This window comes from Podarcis muralis, chromosome 6 (assembly GCF_964188315.1).
Source record: "Podarcis muralis chromosome 6, rPodMur119.hap1.1, whole genome shotgun sequence".
NCBI classification, from domain to species: Eukaryota; Metazoa; Chordata; class Lepidosauria; order Squamata; family Lacertidae; genus Podarcis; species Podarcis muralis.
This window is the reverse complement of record NC_135660.1, coordinates 91962014-91981833: the sequence shown is the minus strand read 5'-3', so window position 1 is coordinate 91981833 and position 19820 is coordinate 91962014. Positions and strand designations below refer to the sequence as shown.

General features: G+C 44.3%; 1 protein-coding gene across 6 annotated transcripts in view; it reads right to left on the bottom strand.

The window, feature by feature from the left end:
- FGFRL1 (fibroblast growth factor receptor like 1) overlaps positions 1–19820 on the bottom strand; it is a 167151-nt gene that overhangs the window by 85773 nt on the left and 61558 nt on the right. For 5 of the 6 annotated variants that reach the window (XM_028728822.2, XM_028728820.2, XM_028728821.2 and 2 more), the window contains exon 3: positions 3443–3715. The exons of the other annotated variant lie outside the window; for it this stretch is intronic. In XM_028728822.2, coding sequence (XP_028584655.2) covers positions 3443–3715 — 273 coding nt within the window. The remainder of the gene's footprint in view (positions 1–3442; positions 3716–19820) is intronic. 6 annotated transcript variants of the gene reach the window in all.

Sequence of the window (19820 nt, the reverse complement as noted above, 5' to 3'; positions counted from 1 at the left end):
CCAATTAATGAGATCACCAGAGACCTGTCATGCAGACCATCTTTTATGCACACAGAAGACATTTTGGGCTCTAACTATGTCAAGAAACATACTGAATAAACAAAAAATGGCGACCAAAGTATCTCTCTGTGGGTATATATGCTGAATCTTATTTTTTTAAAAAATAGATTTTTATTACAAATTTTAATATATATGCCAAAGTATCAAAGATTGTACTTCATAGAACTTGTAAAATACAATCAAGCAATAACCAGTTTAGCAAGAAAAGGCTATTTTGAAGGTACAGTAGACATTGTACTATTGTCTTCAAGAGCTGCACTTTTGGTAAAATAGGAGCCCTAATAAACAACATTCCCCATCAGAGCATTTAAACAGTTAGGTGCTTTTGTGGATGATATCCTCAACTGCACTCTGCAGATGAAATACACCTACACATGAATTCACAAACTGTGGTTCTTAAGGACGGCACATGCCCTGTGGATGACTTAGGGTAAGGCAATGCGTGTCTTGAGTGAAGAAAGGCACTTTTGCAAGCTGCAGAAAATAACTAAAAAACAGCAACCCAAGCATCACTTAAGATATTATTGCAGAAAGAGGCAAAATTCCTTCAGGCTTCTGAAAATGGTTACATTCTCTGTACAGAAACTACTTTTGTAAGATAGAACCTGCATGGGCTCTTGATTTTTAAGCAATTAAAGAGCTACGTATTAGGGCCTCAGCTTACTTTTAATACTTACCGTATTTTTGGCACCATAACACTCACTTTTTTCCTCCTAGAAAGTAAGGGGAAATGTCTTTGCGTGTTATGGAGGAAATGCCTACGGGTGGCATGCCTACGGATTTTCCTCCTCTAAAAACTATGTGCGTGTTATGGTCAGGTGCGTGTTATAGAGCGAAAAATACGGTATATTTAGTTGCTGAATGACCAGTGGTATTAATAAAAAAAAAGAATAAGAAATAAGCATTCAGTGGCAGCTGAAGAGAAGAGCTTTGTGCAAAGATTTTTATGCAGAAGCTGTACAAAATATACAGCACCACTGCTTTTCTGGACTACAGATGACTCTCTAGCAGGGGTTGCCAATTGGGGGTCCATTGATCCTAAGGAATCCATGTAGGACAGGCATGTCCAAAGTCCGTTTCCCCCCCAAACAGGGGGGCCCGCTGTATATAGCTAATTGGGAATCACTGCTCTAACAGATAAGCAACTCTTGTACTTAATCATTGGAATGTGAATTTGGATTAAAAGCTGTCTCTTCGCTGTAATTAGCATCCAAAACCTTGTGGTAAGCCACAAAACCTTTTAAGCTCAGCTATGGGAGGAAACTGTACATTCTACTTAACACTGCTTTTTGGTTTAGCTTACAGGTTTGCTTGTGTTTTTTTATTTTTTGCAGAGGTAAAGAAGAAAAGGATCCTTGGATTGTAAGGCCCTGAGATCAGATGGCAGCAGAAATTAGGTAAAAACAGAAGAATGGAATATAAGCATTGCCAGTTCTCGTAAGAAGGCTAATTCAGTTAGAAACGTTAGAAATATTCAGGTGTTTTAAAAAGCCTGGAGGAAGTTGGATGAGAGAACTTGTCACAAGTTCCTTCTGCACCTCATGTGGGAGGATGGGTGCTTTGTTGAGAATAGAGGAGATGTACAGTGGTAACTCGGTTTACAAACTTAATCCGTTCTGGAAGTCCATTCCTAAACCAAAACTGTTCTTAAGTCAAGGCACGCTTTCCCTAATGAGGCCTCCTGCAGCCAGTGCCCTTCCACCATTCGGATTATGTTCTTAGATCAAGGTAAAGTTCTCAAACCAGGACACTATTTCCAGTTTTGGGGAGTTTGTAAACCAAATCGTTCTTAAACCGGACTGTTCTTAAACCGAGGTACCACTGTAATAGAAACAGATCTGCATCCTGAGATCCAAAAGAAATGGATTTATTTCCCATCTATTCTACAGAATCCTAGGGTTTCTGAAATAGGGGGTTGGTCCTGGCTCTCACATCACCATATATAAAAAAATAATATATCCCAGAACTTGACACAAAATGAGTAGCTTTCAAAAAAGAGCATTTTCCCTAACACCCAGCCTTTGCCACATGTACTTTAAATGTGGAGTCAAGTGAAACTTTTGAAAGAGCCAGACAGTCACCCCTTGTGCTCGCTTGGAACCCCTTGCAGAAAATATAAACAGAGTTTAAATAGAAACAGCATTAGTGAGCCGCAAATATGAGGCACCAGGAGGAATAGTACTTTCAAACAGAAACTATCCAACTGAGTGGTAGCTATTGTACAAACGAGAAACACGTTCTAGAACACTGAAGAGATGCTATTTTTAGCAAGGATTAGCTCAGACAGAAGCAAATTACCTTGTAGCAAGTATATCAATAGCTAAACCACTTACATAGTATTAGGCGCCATTTTCAGATGAATATTATAAATCATCATAATCTACAAACTGCCATCACTGTGCATGGCCCGTTAGGGAGTAAATTAAGCAAGCTTTGATCAGTTTGAATCAGCTCTCTCCTTTATGAATTCGGATGATCAAACCTATGCTCTCCCCAAGGGGATGATTTCTGAAACAGAGCTAAAAAATCTGTTTTCCAGAAGAAAAGGCAGGTTACGAAGAGAAAATTTATTTTGCAAAGATGAGGAGAAAAAGAAAAGACTACAAAGTAGGCTTTATTCAGTTCGGTGAATAGTTACCCACCCCCGCCACCCCAATCTGATTCCAGCTAACCTAACCTGGATCTGGTCCCGAATTAATTTGGGGGGCAAAGCTAGTCTATTCAAACCCTGCCACTCTGTGTTCTCCTTTGTGGCTGTAGACCACCTATTTCTTCATTCAGAATATTATGGTGAAATGCACAGGCAGAATAGATTCTCCCCACCCCATATTTTTAAGCCACCAGTAAAACTTTATAATATATATAGCTCAGTTGGTAGAGCATGAGACTCATGGGTTCAAACCCCACATTGGGCAAAAGATTCCTTCATCGCAGGAGATGACCCTCACGGTCCCTTTCCAACTCTACAATTCTACGACTCTATGATTGATGGCACCTGCCGCTATTCTTGACAATAATGGTAGCACACTGCCTTGCTACCCAAGGTGAAACATGGGTTTGAAGAAAGGGTTGTTTTGAGAACAATTATGTTCCAGCAGCCACCACAAAGGCTAGTGTGACCTCCCCTTATCACTCAACCTTTCCTGTGTGGAACTCGCTGTGATCAGCTATTATTGCATCACTCCCGCCTGTTTGCAACCTTTGGCACAAGGCTGGCTAATCTTATCTTGAAGCTGCTGGCTGCAACACAGAGACATGCAGCCCCGCAAACGCTTGTAAATATTGGGACAGACTAGTTTAACTAGAGGCTGGTAGATTATTTACAGAGCAGATTTGCAGCCCTCAAAGGCTCACATCTCTGAAGAGCACTCTTGGTACTCACCAATCACAATCAGGGTGTAGTTCACATTCATGCTGCCAAAACCATTGGTGGCTTTGCAGATGTAGGTTCCGGCATCCTCGCTTTCCACTTCTTTGATTTTCAGCCCTTGTTGGAGGACCCTGAACCGCGTCCAACCACTGTGGATGGTTCTTCCATCCTTCATCCACATAGTAAGGGGTGGGGGGTCACCCTCCACGGGGCAAGGGAGCTTAATGGTTCTTCCTAATCTCACAGATTGCCGATGGATGACTTTATCGGAAATTCTGGGTGGGCCTAGGCAAGAAAGAAAAGTAACATGTTTAATTTTCTTGATTAAAGTTTGAGACACTGTCAAAGAATACGACACTTTATATGGATTGTATAACAATAGTCTTTTTGGGGGTGTGAAACATGAGGTGCCAGTACTCACATCTTGATAAATTGTAAAATTCCTCTCCCACCACACTTTTCTCCCTGTGCCCCCTCCCATTTCTCTGCTGAATTTGTGGTAATCATTAAAAAAAAGATGATAAAATCAATTTGTAAACATTTTCTAGATGCTTATTTTTAAAAAACCTGGAAGGAAAGTGGGATACAAATGTAATAATAAAGCAATTTAATTGATAACACGCAGCAAACAGCTACACAAAGTTATAAATGACAAATCTGAAAACCAAAATTGGTAACAGTGTTGGCAGTTAAAGCGATACATTCTAGCCTCTTGCATAACATACTAGCTTTCTGCATGCAAAGAGCTGCTGGTGTGTGAGAGCATTCAAAGAAATAATATTCCCAACTTGCACCCTAAGGTGATACAGCCCTAGGTCCACTGTTCCCACTTGCCTTTTCTGAATAAATGAATTTTCTCTCATTGAAGAGAAGCAAGAATCTAGTACTCAACCAGATGGTTATGAAGCAAGTCCATTGTGCTATGTGATGTTAAATATTAGGACACCATGGAACAAGTACAGGGAAAAACTGAGCACAAACCCAATGTTATATTCCAAAGGTTTTGGAATGCTCAGCTAAACTCTCTCTACCACCCTTGAAAGGACTTGAAGTTCAGTTTTGTAATGCGTTTATCTTGGCATTTGCAATTTTAACAGCAACATGTTCCCAATAATATTTCCAAACAAAATAAAATGAGATGTCTTCCAGTAATTCATACATTCTGCACTCTCATACACAGGTGTCCGGGACCCAGTACTTCAGACAGCTGTTGCTTTCACTCCAGTACCCTATATGCCAGGGTTTCAAAGATGTGCCCTTGGTTATGCATTACACGGAATCATAGAATTGTAGACCCTGAGAATCATCTAGTCCAACCCATTGCAATGTAGCTGACCCATATGGGAAATGAACCTGAAACCTTCATGTTATCAGCACCACCCACTGAGCTATTCAGGGTGAGTATATGAGCCTCTTGGGCTTTTCGATCAGAAGGTCGGCGGTTCGAAACCCCGCGATGGGGTGAGCTCCCGTTGCTCGGTCCCAGCACCTGCCAACATAGCAGTTCAAAAGCACACACCCCCCCCAAAAAAGTGCAAGTACAGTGGTACCTCGGGTTACATATGCTTCAGGTTACAGACTCCGCTAACCCAGAAAAAGTACCTTGGGTTAAGAACTTTGCTTCAGGATAAGAACAGAAATCGCGTGGCAGTGGTGCGGCAGCAGTGGGAGACCCCATTAGCTAAAGTGGTGCTTCCGGTGAAGAACAGTTTCAGGTTAGGAATGGACCTCCGGAATGAATTAAGTACGTAACCAGAGGTACCACTGTAGATAAATAGGCACCGCTCCAGTGGGAAGGTAAACGGTGTTTCCGTGCGCTGCTCTGGTTCACCAGAAGTGGCTTAGTCATGCTGGCCACATGACCTGGAAGCTATACGCCGGCTCCCTTGGCCAATAAAGTGAGATGAGTGCCATAACCCCAGAATCATTCGTGACTGGACTTAACTGTCAGGGGTCCTTTACCTTTTTATATACACAGCACATATATAAACAAACATCACCAGTGGATATGCAATTTTCTTCCAACACCCCAGGTCCAGAACAGCAACTTACCACAGGGATGTTGGCCTGCACTCCGATTAGCACAGAAAAAAATATTATCAGTAGATCGATGGGAGTCCCAATTTGGGGACAGCAGAATTTTAGTTTACTGCAAAACACCAAAAAGCGTCACAGGCAGCAAAAGTGCCAAAGTAAAATGCATGCATTAATTTCTTATGCATCACCCTTCCCCCAAAAACGTACAGCTGGATAAAGAGATAGATTTGGCAGGGAATATTTCAGTAGCCATATAAGGAGTGGAGACTGATGAGCTACAATCGAGGCCTAAGCGCAAAGAGGAAAACTCAAATGCAAATGACAGGAGGCAGAAAGGACAGTGAGATCAGGGAAACAGAAGAGAAGTACTGACGGGAGAGTTCAAACTACAGTGGTACCTCAGGTTACATACGCTTCAGGTTACAGACTCCGCTAACCCAGAAATAGTGCTTCAGGTTAAGAACTTTGCTTCAGGATGAGAACAGAAATTGTGTGGCGGCAGCAGGAGGCCCCATTAGCTACCAAGTGGTGCTTCAGGTTAAGAACAGTTTCAGGTTAAGAACAGACCTCCGGAACGAATTAAGTACTTAACCTGAGGTAGCACTGTATTACCTATTCCAGGGCAAAAAGAACCGGAGCAAATGTCCTGTTTGTTCACAGAGATTTGAGAGTCTGTGGTATTACCCGAGCAAGCAACCTCCTAGAAAACTCCCACAATGGTGAAAAAGTAGGAAATGATTTGATATGTGTGTGGAAAGCCCCACACAAAGTTCCTAACTGCACCAAAGGGGTGGGGAGGGATACAGAGGGGCAGCAAGGGGACAGGATGGAGGAGATAGAAATGAGAGATGGATGGTGCTGTAGCAGATTGCCCTGGAATATCCCCATGGTGGCCAGGCTCACTGAATAACATTGTTCCTTGGAGTGATGGCTTGCTAGCAATGTCTTATAAAATATTTTCAGGCATGTTAGTCTGGGAGTGGGACCAGGTCGAGCGTGTCTTGTTTGACAACCGCTGAGCAGCCTCTTCTGTCCATTCAGGGACCTAATTTCAGGGCTGCCAGAGGCAAAGTGTGCACTTGGGAGCAAATTTCAATTGCACTGATTATTTTTTAAAAAAAAATAGAGAGAAATCATACAGAAAAATAATGAAGAGCCATTTTTTTGTATCCAATTGGTGAAAAATACGGTGCTGTAATTATTATTATTATTATTATTATTATTATTATTATTATTATTATTATTATTAATACCATGGCCTCCCCAGCCAAGACTGGGCTCAGGGCGGCTAAAATAAAAAGCCCACCTGTATCTCCCTCTGAATCAATTTTAGCTGAGCTGCAGACAAATTTCAATAACAGAAGTCAAACAAAAAAAGTCATCTATTTAGATACAAAATGTTATTAAAAACACAAAAACTATTGATTATGCCAGATTAAGCAACAAACGATACCCTAAGAATCTGGAATAGTTTATTGCTATTCTGAAATATTTAAACGCAATCAGACTGTTAACAGAATTTGAAGAAACCCTATTTTTAAAGGAAAGAGCGGATTATCTAAGAATTTACCATTTGTTAGGCTTTCTGTCAGTATGCTTTTTACTATGTTTTTATCGCTGATGCTTTGTAACGTGTTTCTAATGCCGTACACCGCCCTGAGATCTCTTGATAAAGGGCGGCATATAAACTGAATTAACCACAACAGCAATGTGAATTCATAAGGGCATTTGTAGTGAATAAATCAGTTATGATAACTTTTGTTTAAGTACTTCAGATCACACACACACACACAGAGAGAGAGAGAGAGAGAGAGAGATGTGCTGATGTAATTCCCTTGCCTAGAACTACAAGTAACTGGAATCCCCATTCTGTTTGGATATAAAAAGAGATCAGGGATCCTCCACCTGTCTCACTGAGCAGCTGAGTTATCTTCAGTTTAGATCCCAGGGCAGAGGCTCTTTTATCAGATACCATTGGGGGTGGGGGTGGGGGGTGGACTTCTGGCTGCTACCCTGTTAAAACCTTAAAAATATACAGTTGTCTTTCCCCTTCACTCCCTTCCCCCTACGTTGCCTCAGCAAGTAGACTCATTTCTTGGTGACAATATAAATTTAGAAAGCATTCATAACTGTCAGGGAGGGTTGATTTTAATTAAGTCATGGTTTAAATCACCAAGGAAAAAAGTCTAATTGGAACCATGGACCTCCTGCCCCTCTCATATTTTATTTTTGTTGGGTGGGGTGGGGTGTTACTGTTTGAGTACAAAATACCATTTTGCATTTGTTTTTATGGAGGATGTAGGTGCGCCAGCCTGTTGTTTTGCCATCGCCACTTGTTTTTCTTCTGGGAAACTAATGTTTTGTGATGTGCCGCAGGTCCAAAAAGATTGAAGGCCTCTGATATAACCATCAAAATACAGTATTTGAAGAAGTGTGCATGCACATGAAAGCTCATACCCAGAACAAACCTAGTTGGTCTCTAAGGTGCTACAGGACAATTTATTTTATTTTTTTCTATATTTCATCAAAATACAGTGATTCATGAGCAGATAACACCCCTTGCTCTGAGGATTATCTTGCACTGACACTGCAGAAACTCCAGGCTACAGTTAAAAGGCTCTCTCTCTCTTTCTGCAGTTCTCTGTAATTAAGATGTTGGGCTGATTAGTGGTAGTTTACAGATGGCTGGTTGGTTTTGTTTTGTGCAGTTTTAATTATTTGTCTTATCTGCTTCGTTATTGAAAGCCATGCTGGAGTTGTAAGGTAAAAGCTACAGTACAAGTTTAATTATTTAGTTGCATAGTTAATTAATGTTCCGTCTATTATAATATGCCAGATGTACTCTGGAACCTAGTGGCAGATAGTAAGCATGTCAACGAAATCAAACCAATTTCTACTACCCAGAAGAATGTTGATGTGCGATTTCTTGCGTTCACATTTTAAACAATATTTTTACCATTTTAGAATCTAGTACGTGTTACAATGCTTTTATAGAAAACCTGTTATTGCCTCACAATTTGGGTCTGTGCAAACAGAAAGCAAGCTATTTTTTTGTTTGTTTGTTTCAAGCATGAATTATTCTTGCTTCTCTCCATACAGATAAAAGAACTCTGAGAAAGGGCTTTTGTTTGAAGGGCAAAGACCAAACGGCTTTGGAAGAAGAGGTTAGCCCTTACTATCTAGAACAAGATTTTGCCCAGGAGAGGGCAATTAATTCGTTATCAAGAGTATCTAACTATGAATAGTTTTGAGAACTGAGTATGTTGCAAAACATAAAAAGGGACCCCTGACCGTTAGGTCCAGTCGCGGACAACTCTGGGGTTGCACGCTCATCAGCTTCCAGGTCATGTGGCCAGCATGACTAAGCCGCTTCTGGTGAAACCAGAGCAGCGCATGGAAACGCCGTTTACCCTTCCCGCCGGAGCGCTACCTATTCATCTACTTGCACTTTGACATGCTTTCAAACTGCTGGGTGGGCAGGAGCAGGGACCGAACAATGGGAGCTCACCCCGTCGCGGGGATTCAGACCGCCAACCTTCTCATCAGCAAGCACAACCATTTTAGGGACTCCACTCTGGATTGTATAGGGTTCACTCCTTAGCCCATGGGTAGGCAAACTAAGGCCCGGGGGCCGGATCTGGCCCAATCACCTTCTGGTCCATGGACAGACCGAGACTCAGCGTGTTTTTGCATGAGTAGAATGTGTACTTTTATTTAAAATGCAGCTCTGGGTTATTTGCGGGGCATAGGAATTCCTTCATTTTCAAAATATAGTCTGGCCCCCCACAAGGTCTGAGCAACAGTGGACCGGCCCCCTGCTGAAAAAGTTTGCTGACCCCTGCCTTAGCCTCTTCCAAAACATCATGGACTTGGGTTTTTATTTTAAGATATAGGCATAATCTTTGTTTCAAGCTGCTTGACAAATTCAGATCTTGCTTTAAACTTGGCTGCTTAAAAACAGAAACTAGCTTGGAGTTTAATTTAAAATACAACATCTGTAATCTTCCCCACTACCCGTCCTCTTCTCAGTTAACAAGAACTCACATATATTTTCTGTACAGAATTACAGAGGTCGTGCTGCCATTCAGTACGCAAGTATATACAAATCAGATTTATGATTCTTCAGGAAAAATCCTCAGATGTATTTTGACTGTGACTTGAACAGAATAATATAATGTAGTAACACCGCTAAAACTGAAGGATAAGTGCTTTCCCACACAACACATTCCAGAGTGTGCACAGACCTTTTATTGCTCAATTGAGGCAGACAGGCAGAAGGAAATTTCGCCAACAATTGTTTAGATTCAGCCTTGTTATTTTTGAGCTAAGGAGTAGTTATCTGGCTGGAGATTCACACAGGGCCTTTGCAGAATTGTTGAACCATGTCCTGGGAGACCATTTGGCCACAACAGAGTTCACAGTCATCTTTATTAACACACTAAATATAATTGCAAAAAAATTCCAAAGAGCGTCAACTAGCCTGGACGATTTCCCAAAATGGAAAAGTAATATATATATTGGATTGTAACGTTTATTAAGCAGTTAAATAATTTTTAGTAGCCCCCTGGGTCGCATTTATTTTATTATTTAATACCAAGCATGTTGACTTTCTACAAAGATAAGATTTCTTTTGAACTAACGTTTGCAACACAGAAACTCTGCTTCATTCATGAACCATGTGTGCAGTCCGCATTTTCAGGTAGTACAAGAAAAGATGAAGAAGGAAAGGTTCCTACACATAAAAATAACCTACAGACCACAGGTGGGGCAGGAGGCTGCTGGATGAACAAGAAATTAAGACACTTGGGTGGACATTTCAAGATGTTTTAATTGATCAAAATGGTTAACATCGATGAACCAGGTAAACATTTCCATAAGTTTCCATGTCATCAGGAGGCATTAAGGGGATGTTTTTGGTGAATGCTTCTGGGTGAGAAAAGGAAGGCTGGTTCCTTACACGTTGGCCAGCAACTACCGTATTTTTCACTCTATAGGGCGCACCGGACCATAGGGCGCACCTATTTTGGGGGGGGGAGGGGAAATAAAGCCCAGGGTGCCCAGTGCAGCTGTCCGCAAGCCTGTGGAGCCCAGCGGGGGTTCCCACAGGCTGTCCGCAAGCCTGTGGAGCCCGGTGGGAACTCCCGCCGGGCTCCGCAGGCTTGCAGATTGCTTCCTGAAGCCTGGAGAGCGAGAGGGGTGTGCACTGACCCCTCTCGCTCTCCAGGCTTCAGCGAAAGCTTGCATTCGCTCCATAGGACACACACACTTTCCCCCTTCATTTTTTTTTGGGGGGGGTGCATCCTATAGAGAGAAAAATACGGTGATGGCTTTTCCCACATGCCTTGCCCCACCCTCCAACCATAGGGGCCTTCATAAGGGAGTTGTGTCCAAAAGAAGAGCTACGAGGGGAGAGAAACTCTGTTTGCCAGAGTGGGGTGGTTGGTTTCACCAGCGCTTCCTTAACTTCAGCCCAAGGAAGCTTCAGAGAGAAGTTGCTGCCACAGGCATTATGTGGATCTGTATTTTAATGAGCTGAATAGAGTGAAAGATTATTAGTCATGGGTGTGGGGAGAGTGTGTGTATGAACTTCATAGTGCTTGGTTTAATGTTTGGTTGCTATTTTGCTAATATTAAGATGGTTTTATAGATGATGCCGTGTTGATTTGTTAATCGTATATGACGTTTGCTTTAATTGTGACATTTAGCTTATTTTTTAGTTGTTGATTTTTTAACAGTGATTTACGGATTTTAATTGTTTCACTGATGCTGTATTTGTGATGTTCTATTATGTTACTGTCATTTATTGTTTGCAAGCTGTTTTGGGATTCATTTGAATGAAAAGTGGAACAGAAATCCATAATCCATAAAATTAATCAGTCAACTGGACTTACTACATTTTGAACTCATTCTTACGCACCACCTGGCCCTTTTACTGTCACCTGCTGCTGTTAGCATATGCTAATGTCATTGTTGAAATATAGAAACATCACTGTAGCATGGAGGTGAGGCAACTTATTGGTTCATCTGGCCAGACCTTCCCTTCCCCCACTCCACAAGACAACTTTGACAAGTGGACAAGACCACCCAGCTCTCAATCATCTGTCATCATAACGACATCAGATTATTGACATGTAGCGTCACAGAAGCATGCCAGTCAGTAATCACATGGTTCAAAGATGCCTAATGAGCAGAGCAGCTCATTCCCATTGGTCTTCCTCCATGAAATTCAGTTGCCAAAACTTAAATTCCTTGCCTCCTCAGAGCCTTTTCCAAGCAATCAGAGAGCGTGCTTGAGCGAAACCAAACTCCCCTCCACCCTTTTCATGCCTCTTCTGGTTCTGGGAGCCAAGGAGGGAGGGGAGCTTAACACAGCAGGAGGGGGAGACACCCCTGACTCTTCACCAGCCAGACTCACCTTTACCTCTTGACCTCCCACTCGCCTGCTTCAGCTTCTGCCTCTGATTCTTGACTGCTCTCTGCCACAGACTCTCCCAGCTCACTAAGCCCTGATACCTCTTCTTCCCAGTCTTCTCCCTCTGACCACTCATTGTTGTCACACCACCACTCCCCAGGCTCTGTGCCTTCTTCCCTTCGTGGTTCCCCAGCTGGTTCCTCCCACCATTCCTCTGCACCCAACCAGCCCATGACACACAGGGAGGGAGATGCTGACCAAGCTGGATTGAACCCCTTGCACATTACCTGAAGCACATGGGGTGGTGGGTGGGAGCGGATGTCCAATCCTGCTTTCTTCAGGGCTTGGGTGAGTGAAAGAGTTCCCCATATGGAACTCTCCCCCACACCCAAACAAAGCAGAGTTCAATTCTACGTGCAGCAGCTTACATGCAGGGTGTTCAGTTCTGATTTCTGCAGGGATTGGCTGCAAACCCCCCACATCTCTACCTGCTCCTCATGTCACATTTAACCACAGGCGTGGGGTGGGTGGGTTTGGTTTGGGGGAAATGGCCTCGCAGGCCAAAGATTCCCTACCCCTGCAATAGTGGCTGCTAACAATGGAATGCATTCAGCTGGCTTCCAGTTCTTGTTGCGCTGAGCTGTACTTTCAGTAATGGGGATGACAAGAGGGCTTGTCCAGATAGCTGTCGTGCCTAGCTCTGAGCTGGTACTAGATACGGCATCCACAGAGGATGAACAAGACACTCCACAGGTCAAGGACTTGGCCAGCCAACAGGGTCCCCTGGAACCAGTGCTGAGGATATCATTGAAAGGCTCTTTGAGTTGAGATCTGCTGAAGAACACTTGAGAGCCACCAGAGGAGCCACAATCTGAAGACCACTGTGCAACAACATTTCATGCATCTACCAACTCAGAGTCATTGCACAGCCCACGAGTATGGGGCCACCTTGTAAGCTAACAAGGTCTCTCTCTTGAGCTTCCAGCTGCTGAATATGACATCGAGGTGCTGATCTTGGACTTTTGCCTGATCCTGCTTCTGGGTCACATTTTGGACCTAGACTGATTCTCTGTTCTTGACTTTGGGCTACACTGCGGCTGCAAACCTGTCCTTCTTGGTGACTATTTTGGACAGTGGCTTACACCACCTAGAACTGGGACTCAAGCCACCCACAGGAGTGTGACAGCTGCAGTATCTGATCCACCACAGGTGTAATGTGAACAGAGAATCATCTCATTCTGCTCCACCTGGCACCTATTTTTCAGGTTAATCTTCTGGCTTTGTGCTAATGCTCCTACAAAATCCTGGGGACAAATGATTATGCTCCATCTACAAGAGCCCAGTATTTAGTGGAACAGCAGCTAAACTTCCCATAGGATGTAATTGCCAGTTACTTCTGTATAACATACAGAAAATTACATAGGCAGAGGATGAATATGTAGTCTCTCCCCTGTGCTTTCCCCTTTCCCCCACCATGGTCAGTCCAAGAACTAAGATTGAGCAAAAGAGACCCTGCTTTCTTGAAATCCAGTTCCTCATCTTGGCTAGCGTGACACTAGAATGTGGACAAAGTTATAATGCTGGGCGCCAACAGATAGACAACTACCAGACCTGGCCACAGTGATCCATGTGACGGGCACCTCCAGGCTTGACTACTGTAATTCGCTCTACGCGGGGCTGCCCTTGAAGCTGTCCCAGAAACTCCAGCAGGTGCAGAATGCTGCAGCGAGGCTCCTTACAGGGTCTCTGCCATGGGAGCATATTCACCCAGTGCTGTTTCAGCTGCACTGGCTCCCGGTGGAGTACAGGGTCAGATTTAAGATGCTGGTTTTGACCTTTAAAGCCCTTCACAGCCTAGGACCATTGTACCTACGGAACTGCCTCTCCCGGTCTGCCCCACGGAGAGCCTCAAGGTCCATAAATAGCAACACCCTAGTGGTCCTGGGCCCTAAGGTAGTTAGATTAGCTTCAACCAGAGCCAGGGCCTTTTCAACACTGGCTCCGGCCTGGTGGAACACTCTGCCTCATGAGACCAGGGCTCTGCAGGATCAGATTTCTTTCCGCAGGGCCTGTAAAACGGAGTTGTTCCGCCTGGCCTTTGGCTTGGAGCCAATTTGATTCCGTCCCTCTCTTTTTTTCCTTTCCTCTCCTCCTGCGATGAGGCTACATTTTAATATTTTAATGTTTCATTATTTTAATGTTGTGTTTTTAATTTTGTTTTTAAGTTGTAATCATTCAACTTGTTTTTATTATTGCTTGTAAGCCACTCTGAGCCCGGCCTTGGCTGGGGAGGGCGGGGTATAAATAAAAATTATTATTATTATTATTATTATTATTATTATTATTATATCTTGCATAAAATCCTTCCCTGTTGTGTGCTAGATGAATTCAAGCAAGCGCCCTTCCTTCTCAGATAAAACTGACCCAAGTTACCAATTCCATCAAACCTAGTAGAATTTCATCATGTCACTATACTGGCAGAAAATAAAATGGGACGTGCCTACCTGATGAATACGGAGATACAGGGAAACTGGAATACCATTTAGCATAGCTCAGTTACCTCACAGTCTAGTAATGCGAAATCCCTGGAGCTCCTTCTCAATGAGGTACAGGAAGTTTGTAGCAAAAAGCTTTCAAAAATTCATCTGGAAACCTTAGAAAGAGCTTCAAGTATGACTAAGTATATGAATATATACACATAATTTCATTTAGGCAAATAAGTTTATAAAAGCAAGTGAGCCTGCTTACATCAGCTACAAGAAACCTTTAACCAGATTATTGGAGGCTGAACAAAGATAAATTCATGTGCGTAGCCAGGATTTATGCTGGGGGAGGGGACAGGCTTTATGTTGGAGTGGGCAGAACCTCTGTTAAGTATTTTTATTGATTTACTTAATTTGGGTGGCAGCTGCACCCTGCCTCCCTCCCCAGCTATGCCCATGGCTAAAATCCTAGCTTTGTCTTCATTAATACACAATTCCTAGCATTGTTTATTTGGTTGTTTCCACATTAGTTTAAACCATGATGACTCAGGATTGATTTTCTTGGGTCATTCTGGGTGTAATGGACAGAAAGGTGTTAATTTCGATAACAGCAGCTTTGTTGGGTAGGCAAAGTCCAGACTTTTACTACGCATAAATGCAGCAAAAATTGCCAACCCTGCAATAATGGATTTCCAGTATTGATAGCCTTGTGTTGGTTAGAAAAATGCTAGAAAACTGATAATGCTTATAAAAATAAAACACCTTAACAGTTCTTCATTTCCCTTACATCATTCTTCTGCAATACCAGGAGAATTGTAATTCAAATCATTAAGACAAGGGTGAAGGGGGAAATCCACTGAAAGTGATGTACATGCCAAGTTCTGCACATGTGTGCACTGAACATTTGGAGACACTGCTGTGTGATTATTCTGGCACACCCAGCAAAACTGGAATCATGGTCATGTCATGTCCTGATAGTAAAAGGTAAAGGTACCCCTGCCCGTACGGGCCAGTCTTGAAAGACTCTGGGGTTGTGCGCCCATCTCACTCAAGAGGCCGGGGGCCAGCGCTGTCCGGAGACACTTCCGGGTCACGTGGCCAGCATGACAAGCTGCATCTGGCAAGCCAGCGCAGCACACGGAACGCCGTTTACCTTCCCGCTAGTAAGCGGTCCCTATTTATCTACTTGCACCCGGGGGTGCTTTCGAACTGCTAGGTTGGCAGGCGCTGGGACCGAACAACAGGAGCGCACCCCACCGCGGGGATTCGAACCGCCGACCTTCCGATCAGCAAGCCCTAGCCGCTGAGGCTTTTACCCACAGCGCCACCCACGTCCCTCATGTCCTGATAGACTCTGTGCCAATTTGTGACATGGCGTGGCAAGTGCCAGTTTGGTCATGTGAGACCTTGGGACGAGCTCAAGTACACCTGGAGCATCTCCTTTGGCCTCATGGTACTCTGAGAGCTACAGCTGGATAGTACCCTACTATGTGGAAGAGTGTGAGGAATCACAGTCATCATCCCTTCTGTAGGCATCCATCACTGACTAATAATAATAATAATTTATTATTTCTACCCTGCCCATCTGGCTGGGTTTCCCCAGTCACTCTGGGCAGCTCCCAACAGAATAATAATAATAATAATAATAATAATAATAATAAGCAACAACAACAAACATTAAAAACTTCCCTAAACAGGGCTGCCTTCAGATGTCTTCTAAGAATCAGATACAGTGGTACCTCTGGTTACATACGCTTCAGGTTACATATGCTTCACGTTACAGACTCCGCTGACCCAGAAATAGTACCTCAGGTTAAGAACTTTGCTTCAGGATGAGAACAGAAATTGTGCTCTGGCGGCACGGCAGCAGCGGGAGGTCCCATTAGCTAAAGTGGTGCTTCAGGTTAAGAACAGTTTCTAGTTAGGAACGGACCTCCAGAACGAATTATGTACTTAACCCGAGCTACCACTGTACAGTCATACCTCGGGTTACAGATGCTTCAGGTTGCGTTTTTTTGGGTTGTGGAACTGCCGAAACCCGGAAGTACCGGAACAGGTTACTTCCGGGTTTTGGCGATCACGCATGTGCAGAAGCGCCGAATCGCAACCCGTGGGTTGAGAATGCTGCGGGTTGCGAACGTGCATCCCGCATGGATCACGTTCGCAATCTGAGCATCCACTGTAGTTGTTTATTTCCTTGACATCTGATGGGAGGGCGTTCCATAGGGCGGGCGCCACTACTGAGAAGGCCCTCTGCCTGGTTCCCTGTAGCTTTGCTTCTTGCAGTGAGGGAACCACCAGAAGCAGCTGGACCTCAGTGTCCGGGCAGAACGATGGGGGTGGAGACGCTCCTTCAAGTATACTGGACCGAGGACACAACATGGGGGGGGGGGGATACTGGTCATTTAACTGTGCCAACATGTCCAAAAAGCTTAATCTTTATTTCAAAACCCAGCTTCGTTTGTAAAACTGTGTGAATCAGGATTAAGCTGCACATTTTGTGCTGGCTGCTTTCTTTTTTAGAGACAAAGCAGCTGTGCAAGACCCCACACCAGACTAGGAAACCAAAGGCACTGAAAATCTCCCCAGCTGTTATTTTAACCCTGAAAGTTCCATTTACAGAAACTTCAGGGGGAATAATGGTGAGGGGGGGGGTGATTTTGGAAATGGGAGGAGAGGGGGCTTAACCTTTCTCCTCACAGTCTGAATCCAGTTGAGCCCCTTCCCCACAGATGCTTTTTCTCAAAAGAAAGAAAGTGGTCAATGCTAAACATGGTTTTATAAAAAGCAAACATGGGGTAATATAAAGTTTAACCATCAAACTCGAAATGTTCAGTTTGCTTCTTGCCCTATTGATGCTGGGTGCTTTTCTAAAAGTATATTGCCCTAAACAACAAAAGCAATTTTGTGCCTCTCTTCTCCACTTGATGGGGACACAGGTGGCGCTGTGGGTTAAACCACAGAGCCTAGGACTTGCCGATCAGAAGGTCGGCGGTTCGAATCCCCGCGGCGGGGTGAGCTCCTGTTGCTCGGTCCCTGCTCCTGCCAACCTAGCAGTTTGAAAGCACATCAAAGTGCAAGTAGATAAATAGGTACCACTCTGGCGGGAAGGTGAACAGCGTTTCCATGCGCTGCTCTGGTTTGCCAGAAGCGGCTTAGTCATGCTGGCCACATGACCCGGAAGCTGTACGCCGGCTCCCTCGGCCAATAAAGCGAGATGGGCGCCACAACCCCAGAGTCGGTCACGACTGGACCTAATGGTCAGGGGTCCCTTTACCTTTACCTTATCCACTTGATAGTAGTACATCACAGTAACTGGAATGATATCTCCTAACTACCGGAAAAGGCAAGAATAGGAGGCCGCTGAGTAGCCAGGCCTACTGTCAGCTGCAGCAAGAAAGGCTTTAGTGCCAAAAAAAGAATGAAAAGATTTTGCTCACCTCTCTGAAACCAGAAGCCTGCTTACTCAGCAATTTTTCCCTGCTGCTGAACAAGGTGTAGAGCTATCTTCCGAAGATCAAAACAGGCCCCCCCATTTAAACATGTCCAAGTACACAATCAGATCATCTGTTTATTTTGGATTCCTACCTACCAAGCACATTGCATTCTGTCAGCTCTCCCCACCCCAATTCATTCTTCTCTGAGTAGGAAGAAAGGAGAGTAAACACCGAGGGCTTTTAGTAGGGTCACAGAGAGGTAACCTGTGGCCAAGCATAGCACAGGGCCCCTTTTCTTGCACCCCTACAAAAGGCTGTCAGTAGGTGACGGAGGTGCATTTATGTGCATGGATCACCAACACACAACTGCATTAGGTAGTTTTTAGTATGCAATATCCCATGACATTGACAGCATCTTAAAAAGCAGAGACATCACCTTGCCAACAAAGGTCCGTATAGTTAAAGCTATGGTTTTCCCAGTAGTGATGTGTGGAAGTGAGAGCTGGACCATAAAGAAGGCTGATTGCCGAAGAATTGATGCTTTCGAATTCTGGTGCTGGAGGAGACTCTTGAGAGTCCCATGGACTGCAAGAAGAACAAACCTATCCATTCTGAAGGCAATCAGCCCTGAGTGCTCACTGGAAGGACAGATCCTGAAGCTGAGGCTCCAATACTTTGGCCACCTCCTGAAAAGAGAAGACTCCCTGGAAAAGACCCTGATGTTGGGAAAGATGGAGGGCACAAGGAGAAGGGGACGACAGAGGACGAGATGGTGGGACAGTGTTCTCGAAGCTACCAGCATGAGTTTGACCAAACTGCAGGAGGCAGTGGAAGACAGGAGTGCCTGGCGTGCTCTGGTCCATGGGGTCACAAAGAGTCGGACACGACTAAACGACTAAACAACATCCCATGATGATAAAAGTCACTAACAGCCATGTACATAAAATTGTAGAATTGGAAGGGACCCAAGGGACATCTAGTCCAACCCCCTGCAATGCAAGAATCTCAACTAAACCATCCATGGCAGATGGCCATCCAACCTCTGCTTTAAAATCTCCAAGGAAGTAGGGTCTACCACTTTTGAGGGAGACCGTTGCACTGTTGAACAGCTCCTACTGTCAGAAGGTTCTTGTACTTGTAACTTGAAGTTCAAGTCCTACCCTCCAGAGCAGGAGAAAACAAGTTTGCTCCATATCCCATGTGACAGCCCCTAAGATATTTGAAAATGGCTGTCATATTTCCTCTCAGTCTCCTCTTTTGCAGGCTAAAGCTAAAGGGACCCCTGACCGTTAAGTCCAGTGGTGGACGACTCTGGGGTTGTGGCATTCATCTCGCTTTACTGGCCAAGGGAGCCGACGTTTTTCCGCAGACAGCTTCCGGGTCATGTGTCCAGAATGACTAGGCCGCTTCTGGTAAAACCAGAGCAGCGCATGGAAACACCATTTACCTTCCCACTGGAGTGGTACCTATTTATCTACTTGCACTTTGACGTGCTTTTGAACTGCTAGGTTGGCAGGAGCAGGGACCGAGCAACGGGAGCTCACCCCATCGCAGGGATTCGAACCGCCAACCTTCTGATTGGCAAGCCCCAGGCTCAGTGGTTTAGACCACAGCGCCACCCGCATCCTTTTGCAGGCTAAACATACCCAATTCCCTCAACCATTCCTCATCAGGCTTAGTTTCCAGACCCTTTAGGGTTACCATACGTCCAGGGCAAAACTAGGAGAAGCTCAACAAAGCTGCCAAAAAAACCCCTCAACAACCTTGCCAAAAAAAGTTCAACAACTTTCGTGTCCGCACTTTCACTTTTTGAAATATGGCAACCCTAAGACCCTTGATCATCTTGGTTGCCCTCCTCTGCACATGTTCCAGCTTGTCAATATCCTTCTTAAATTGTGGTACCCAGAATAGGATGCAACATACCAGGTGTGGTCTTACCAAGGCAGAATAGAGTGGTACTATTACTACCCTTGGCCTGGACTCTATTAAGGGTTGTGTTTTTTTTCTGCAGCACAGCCTTT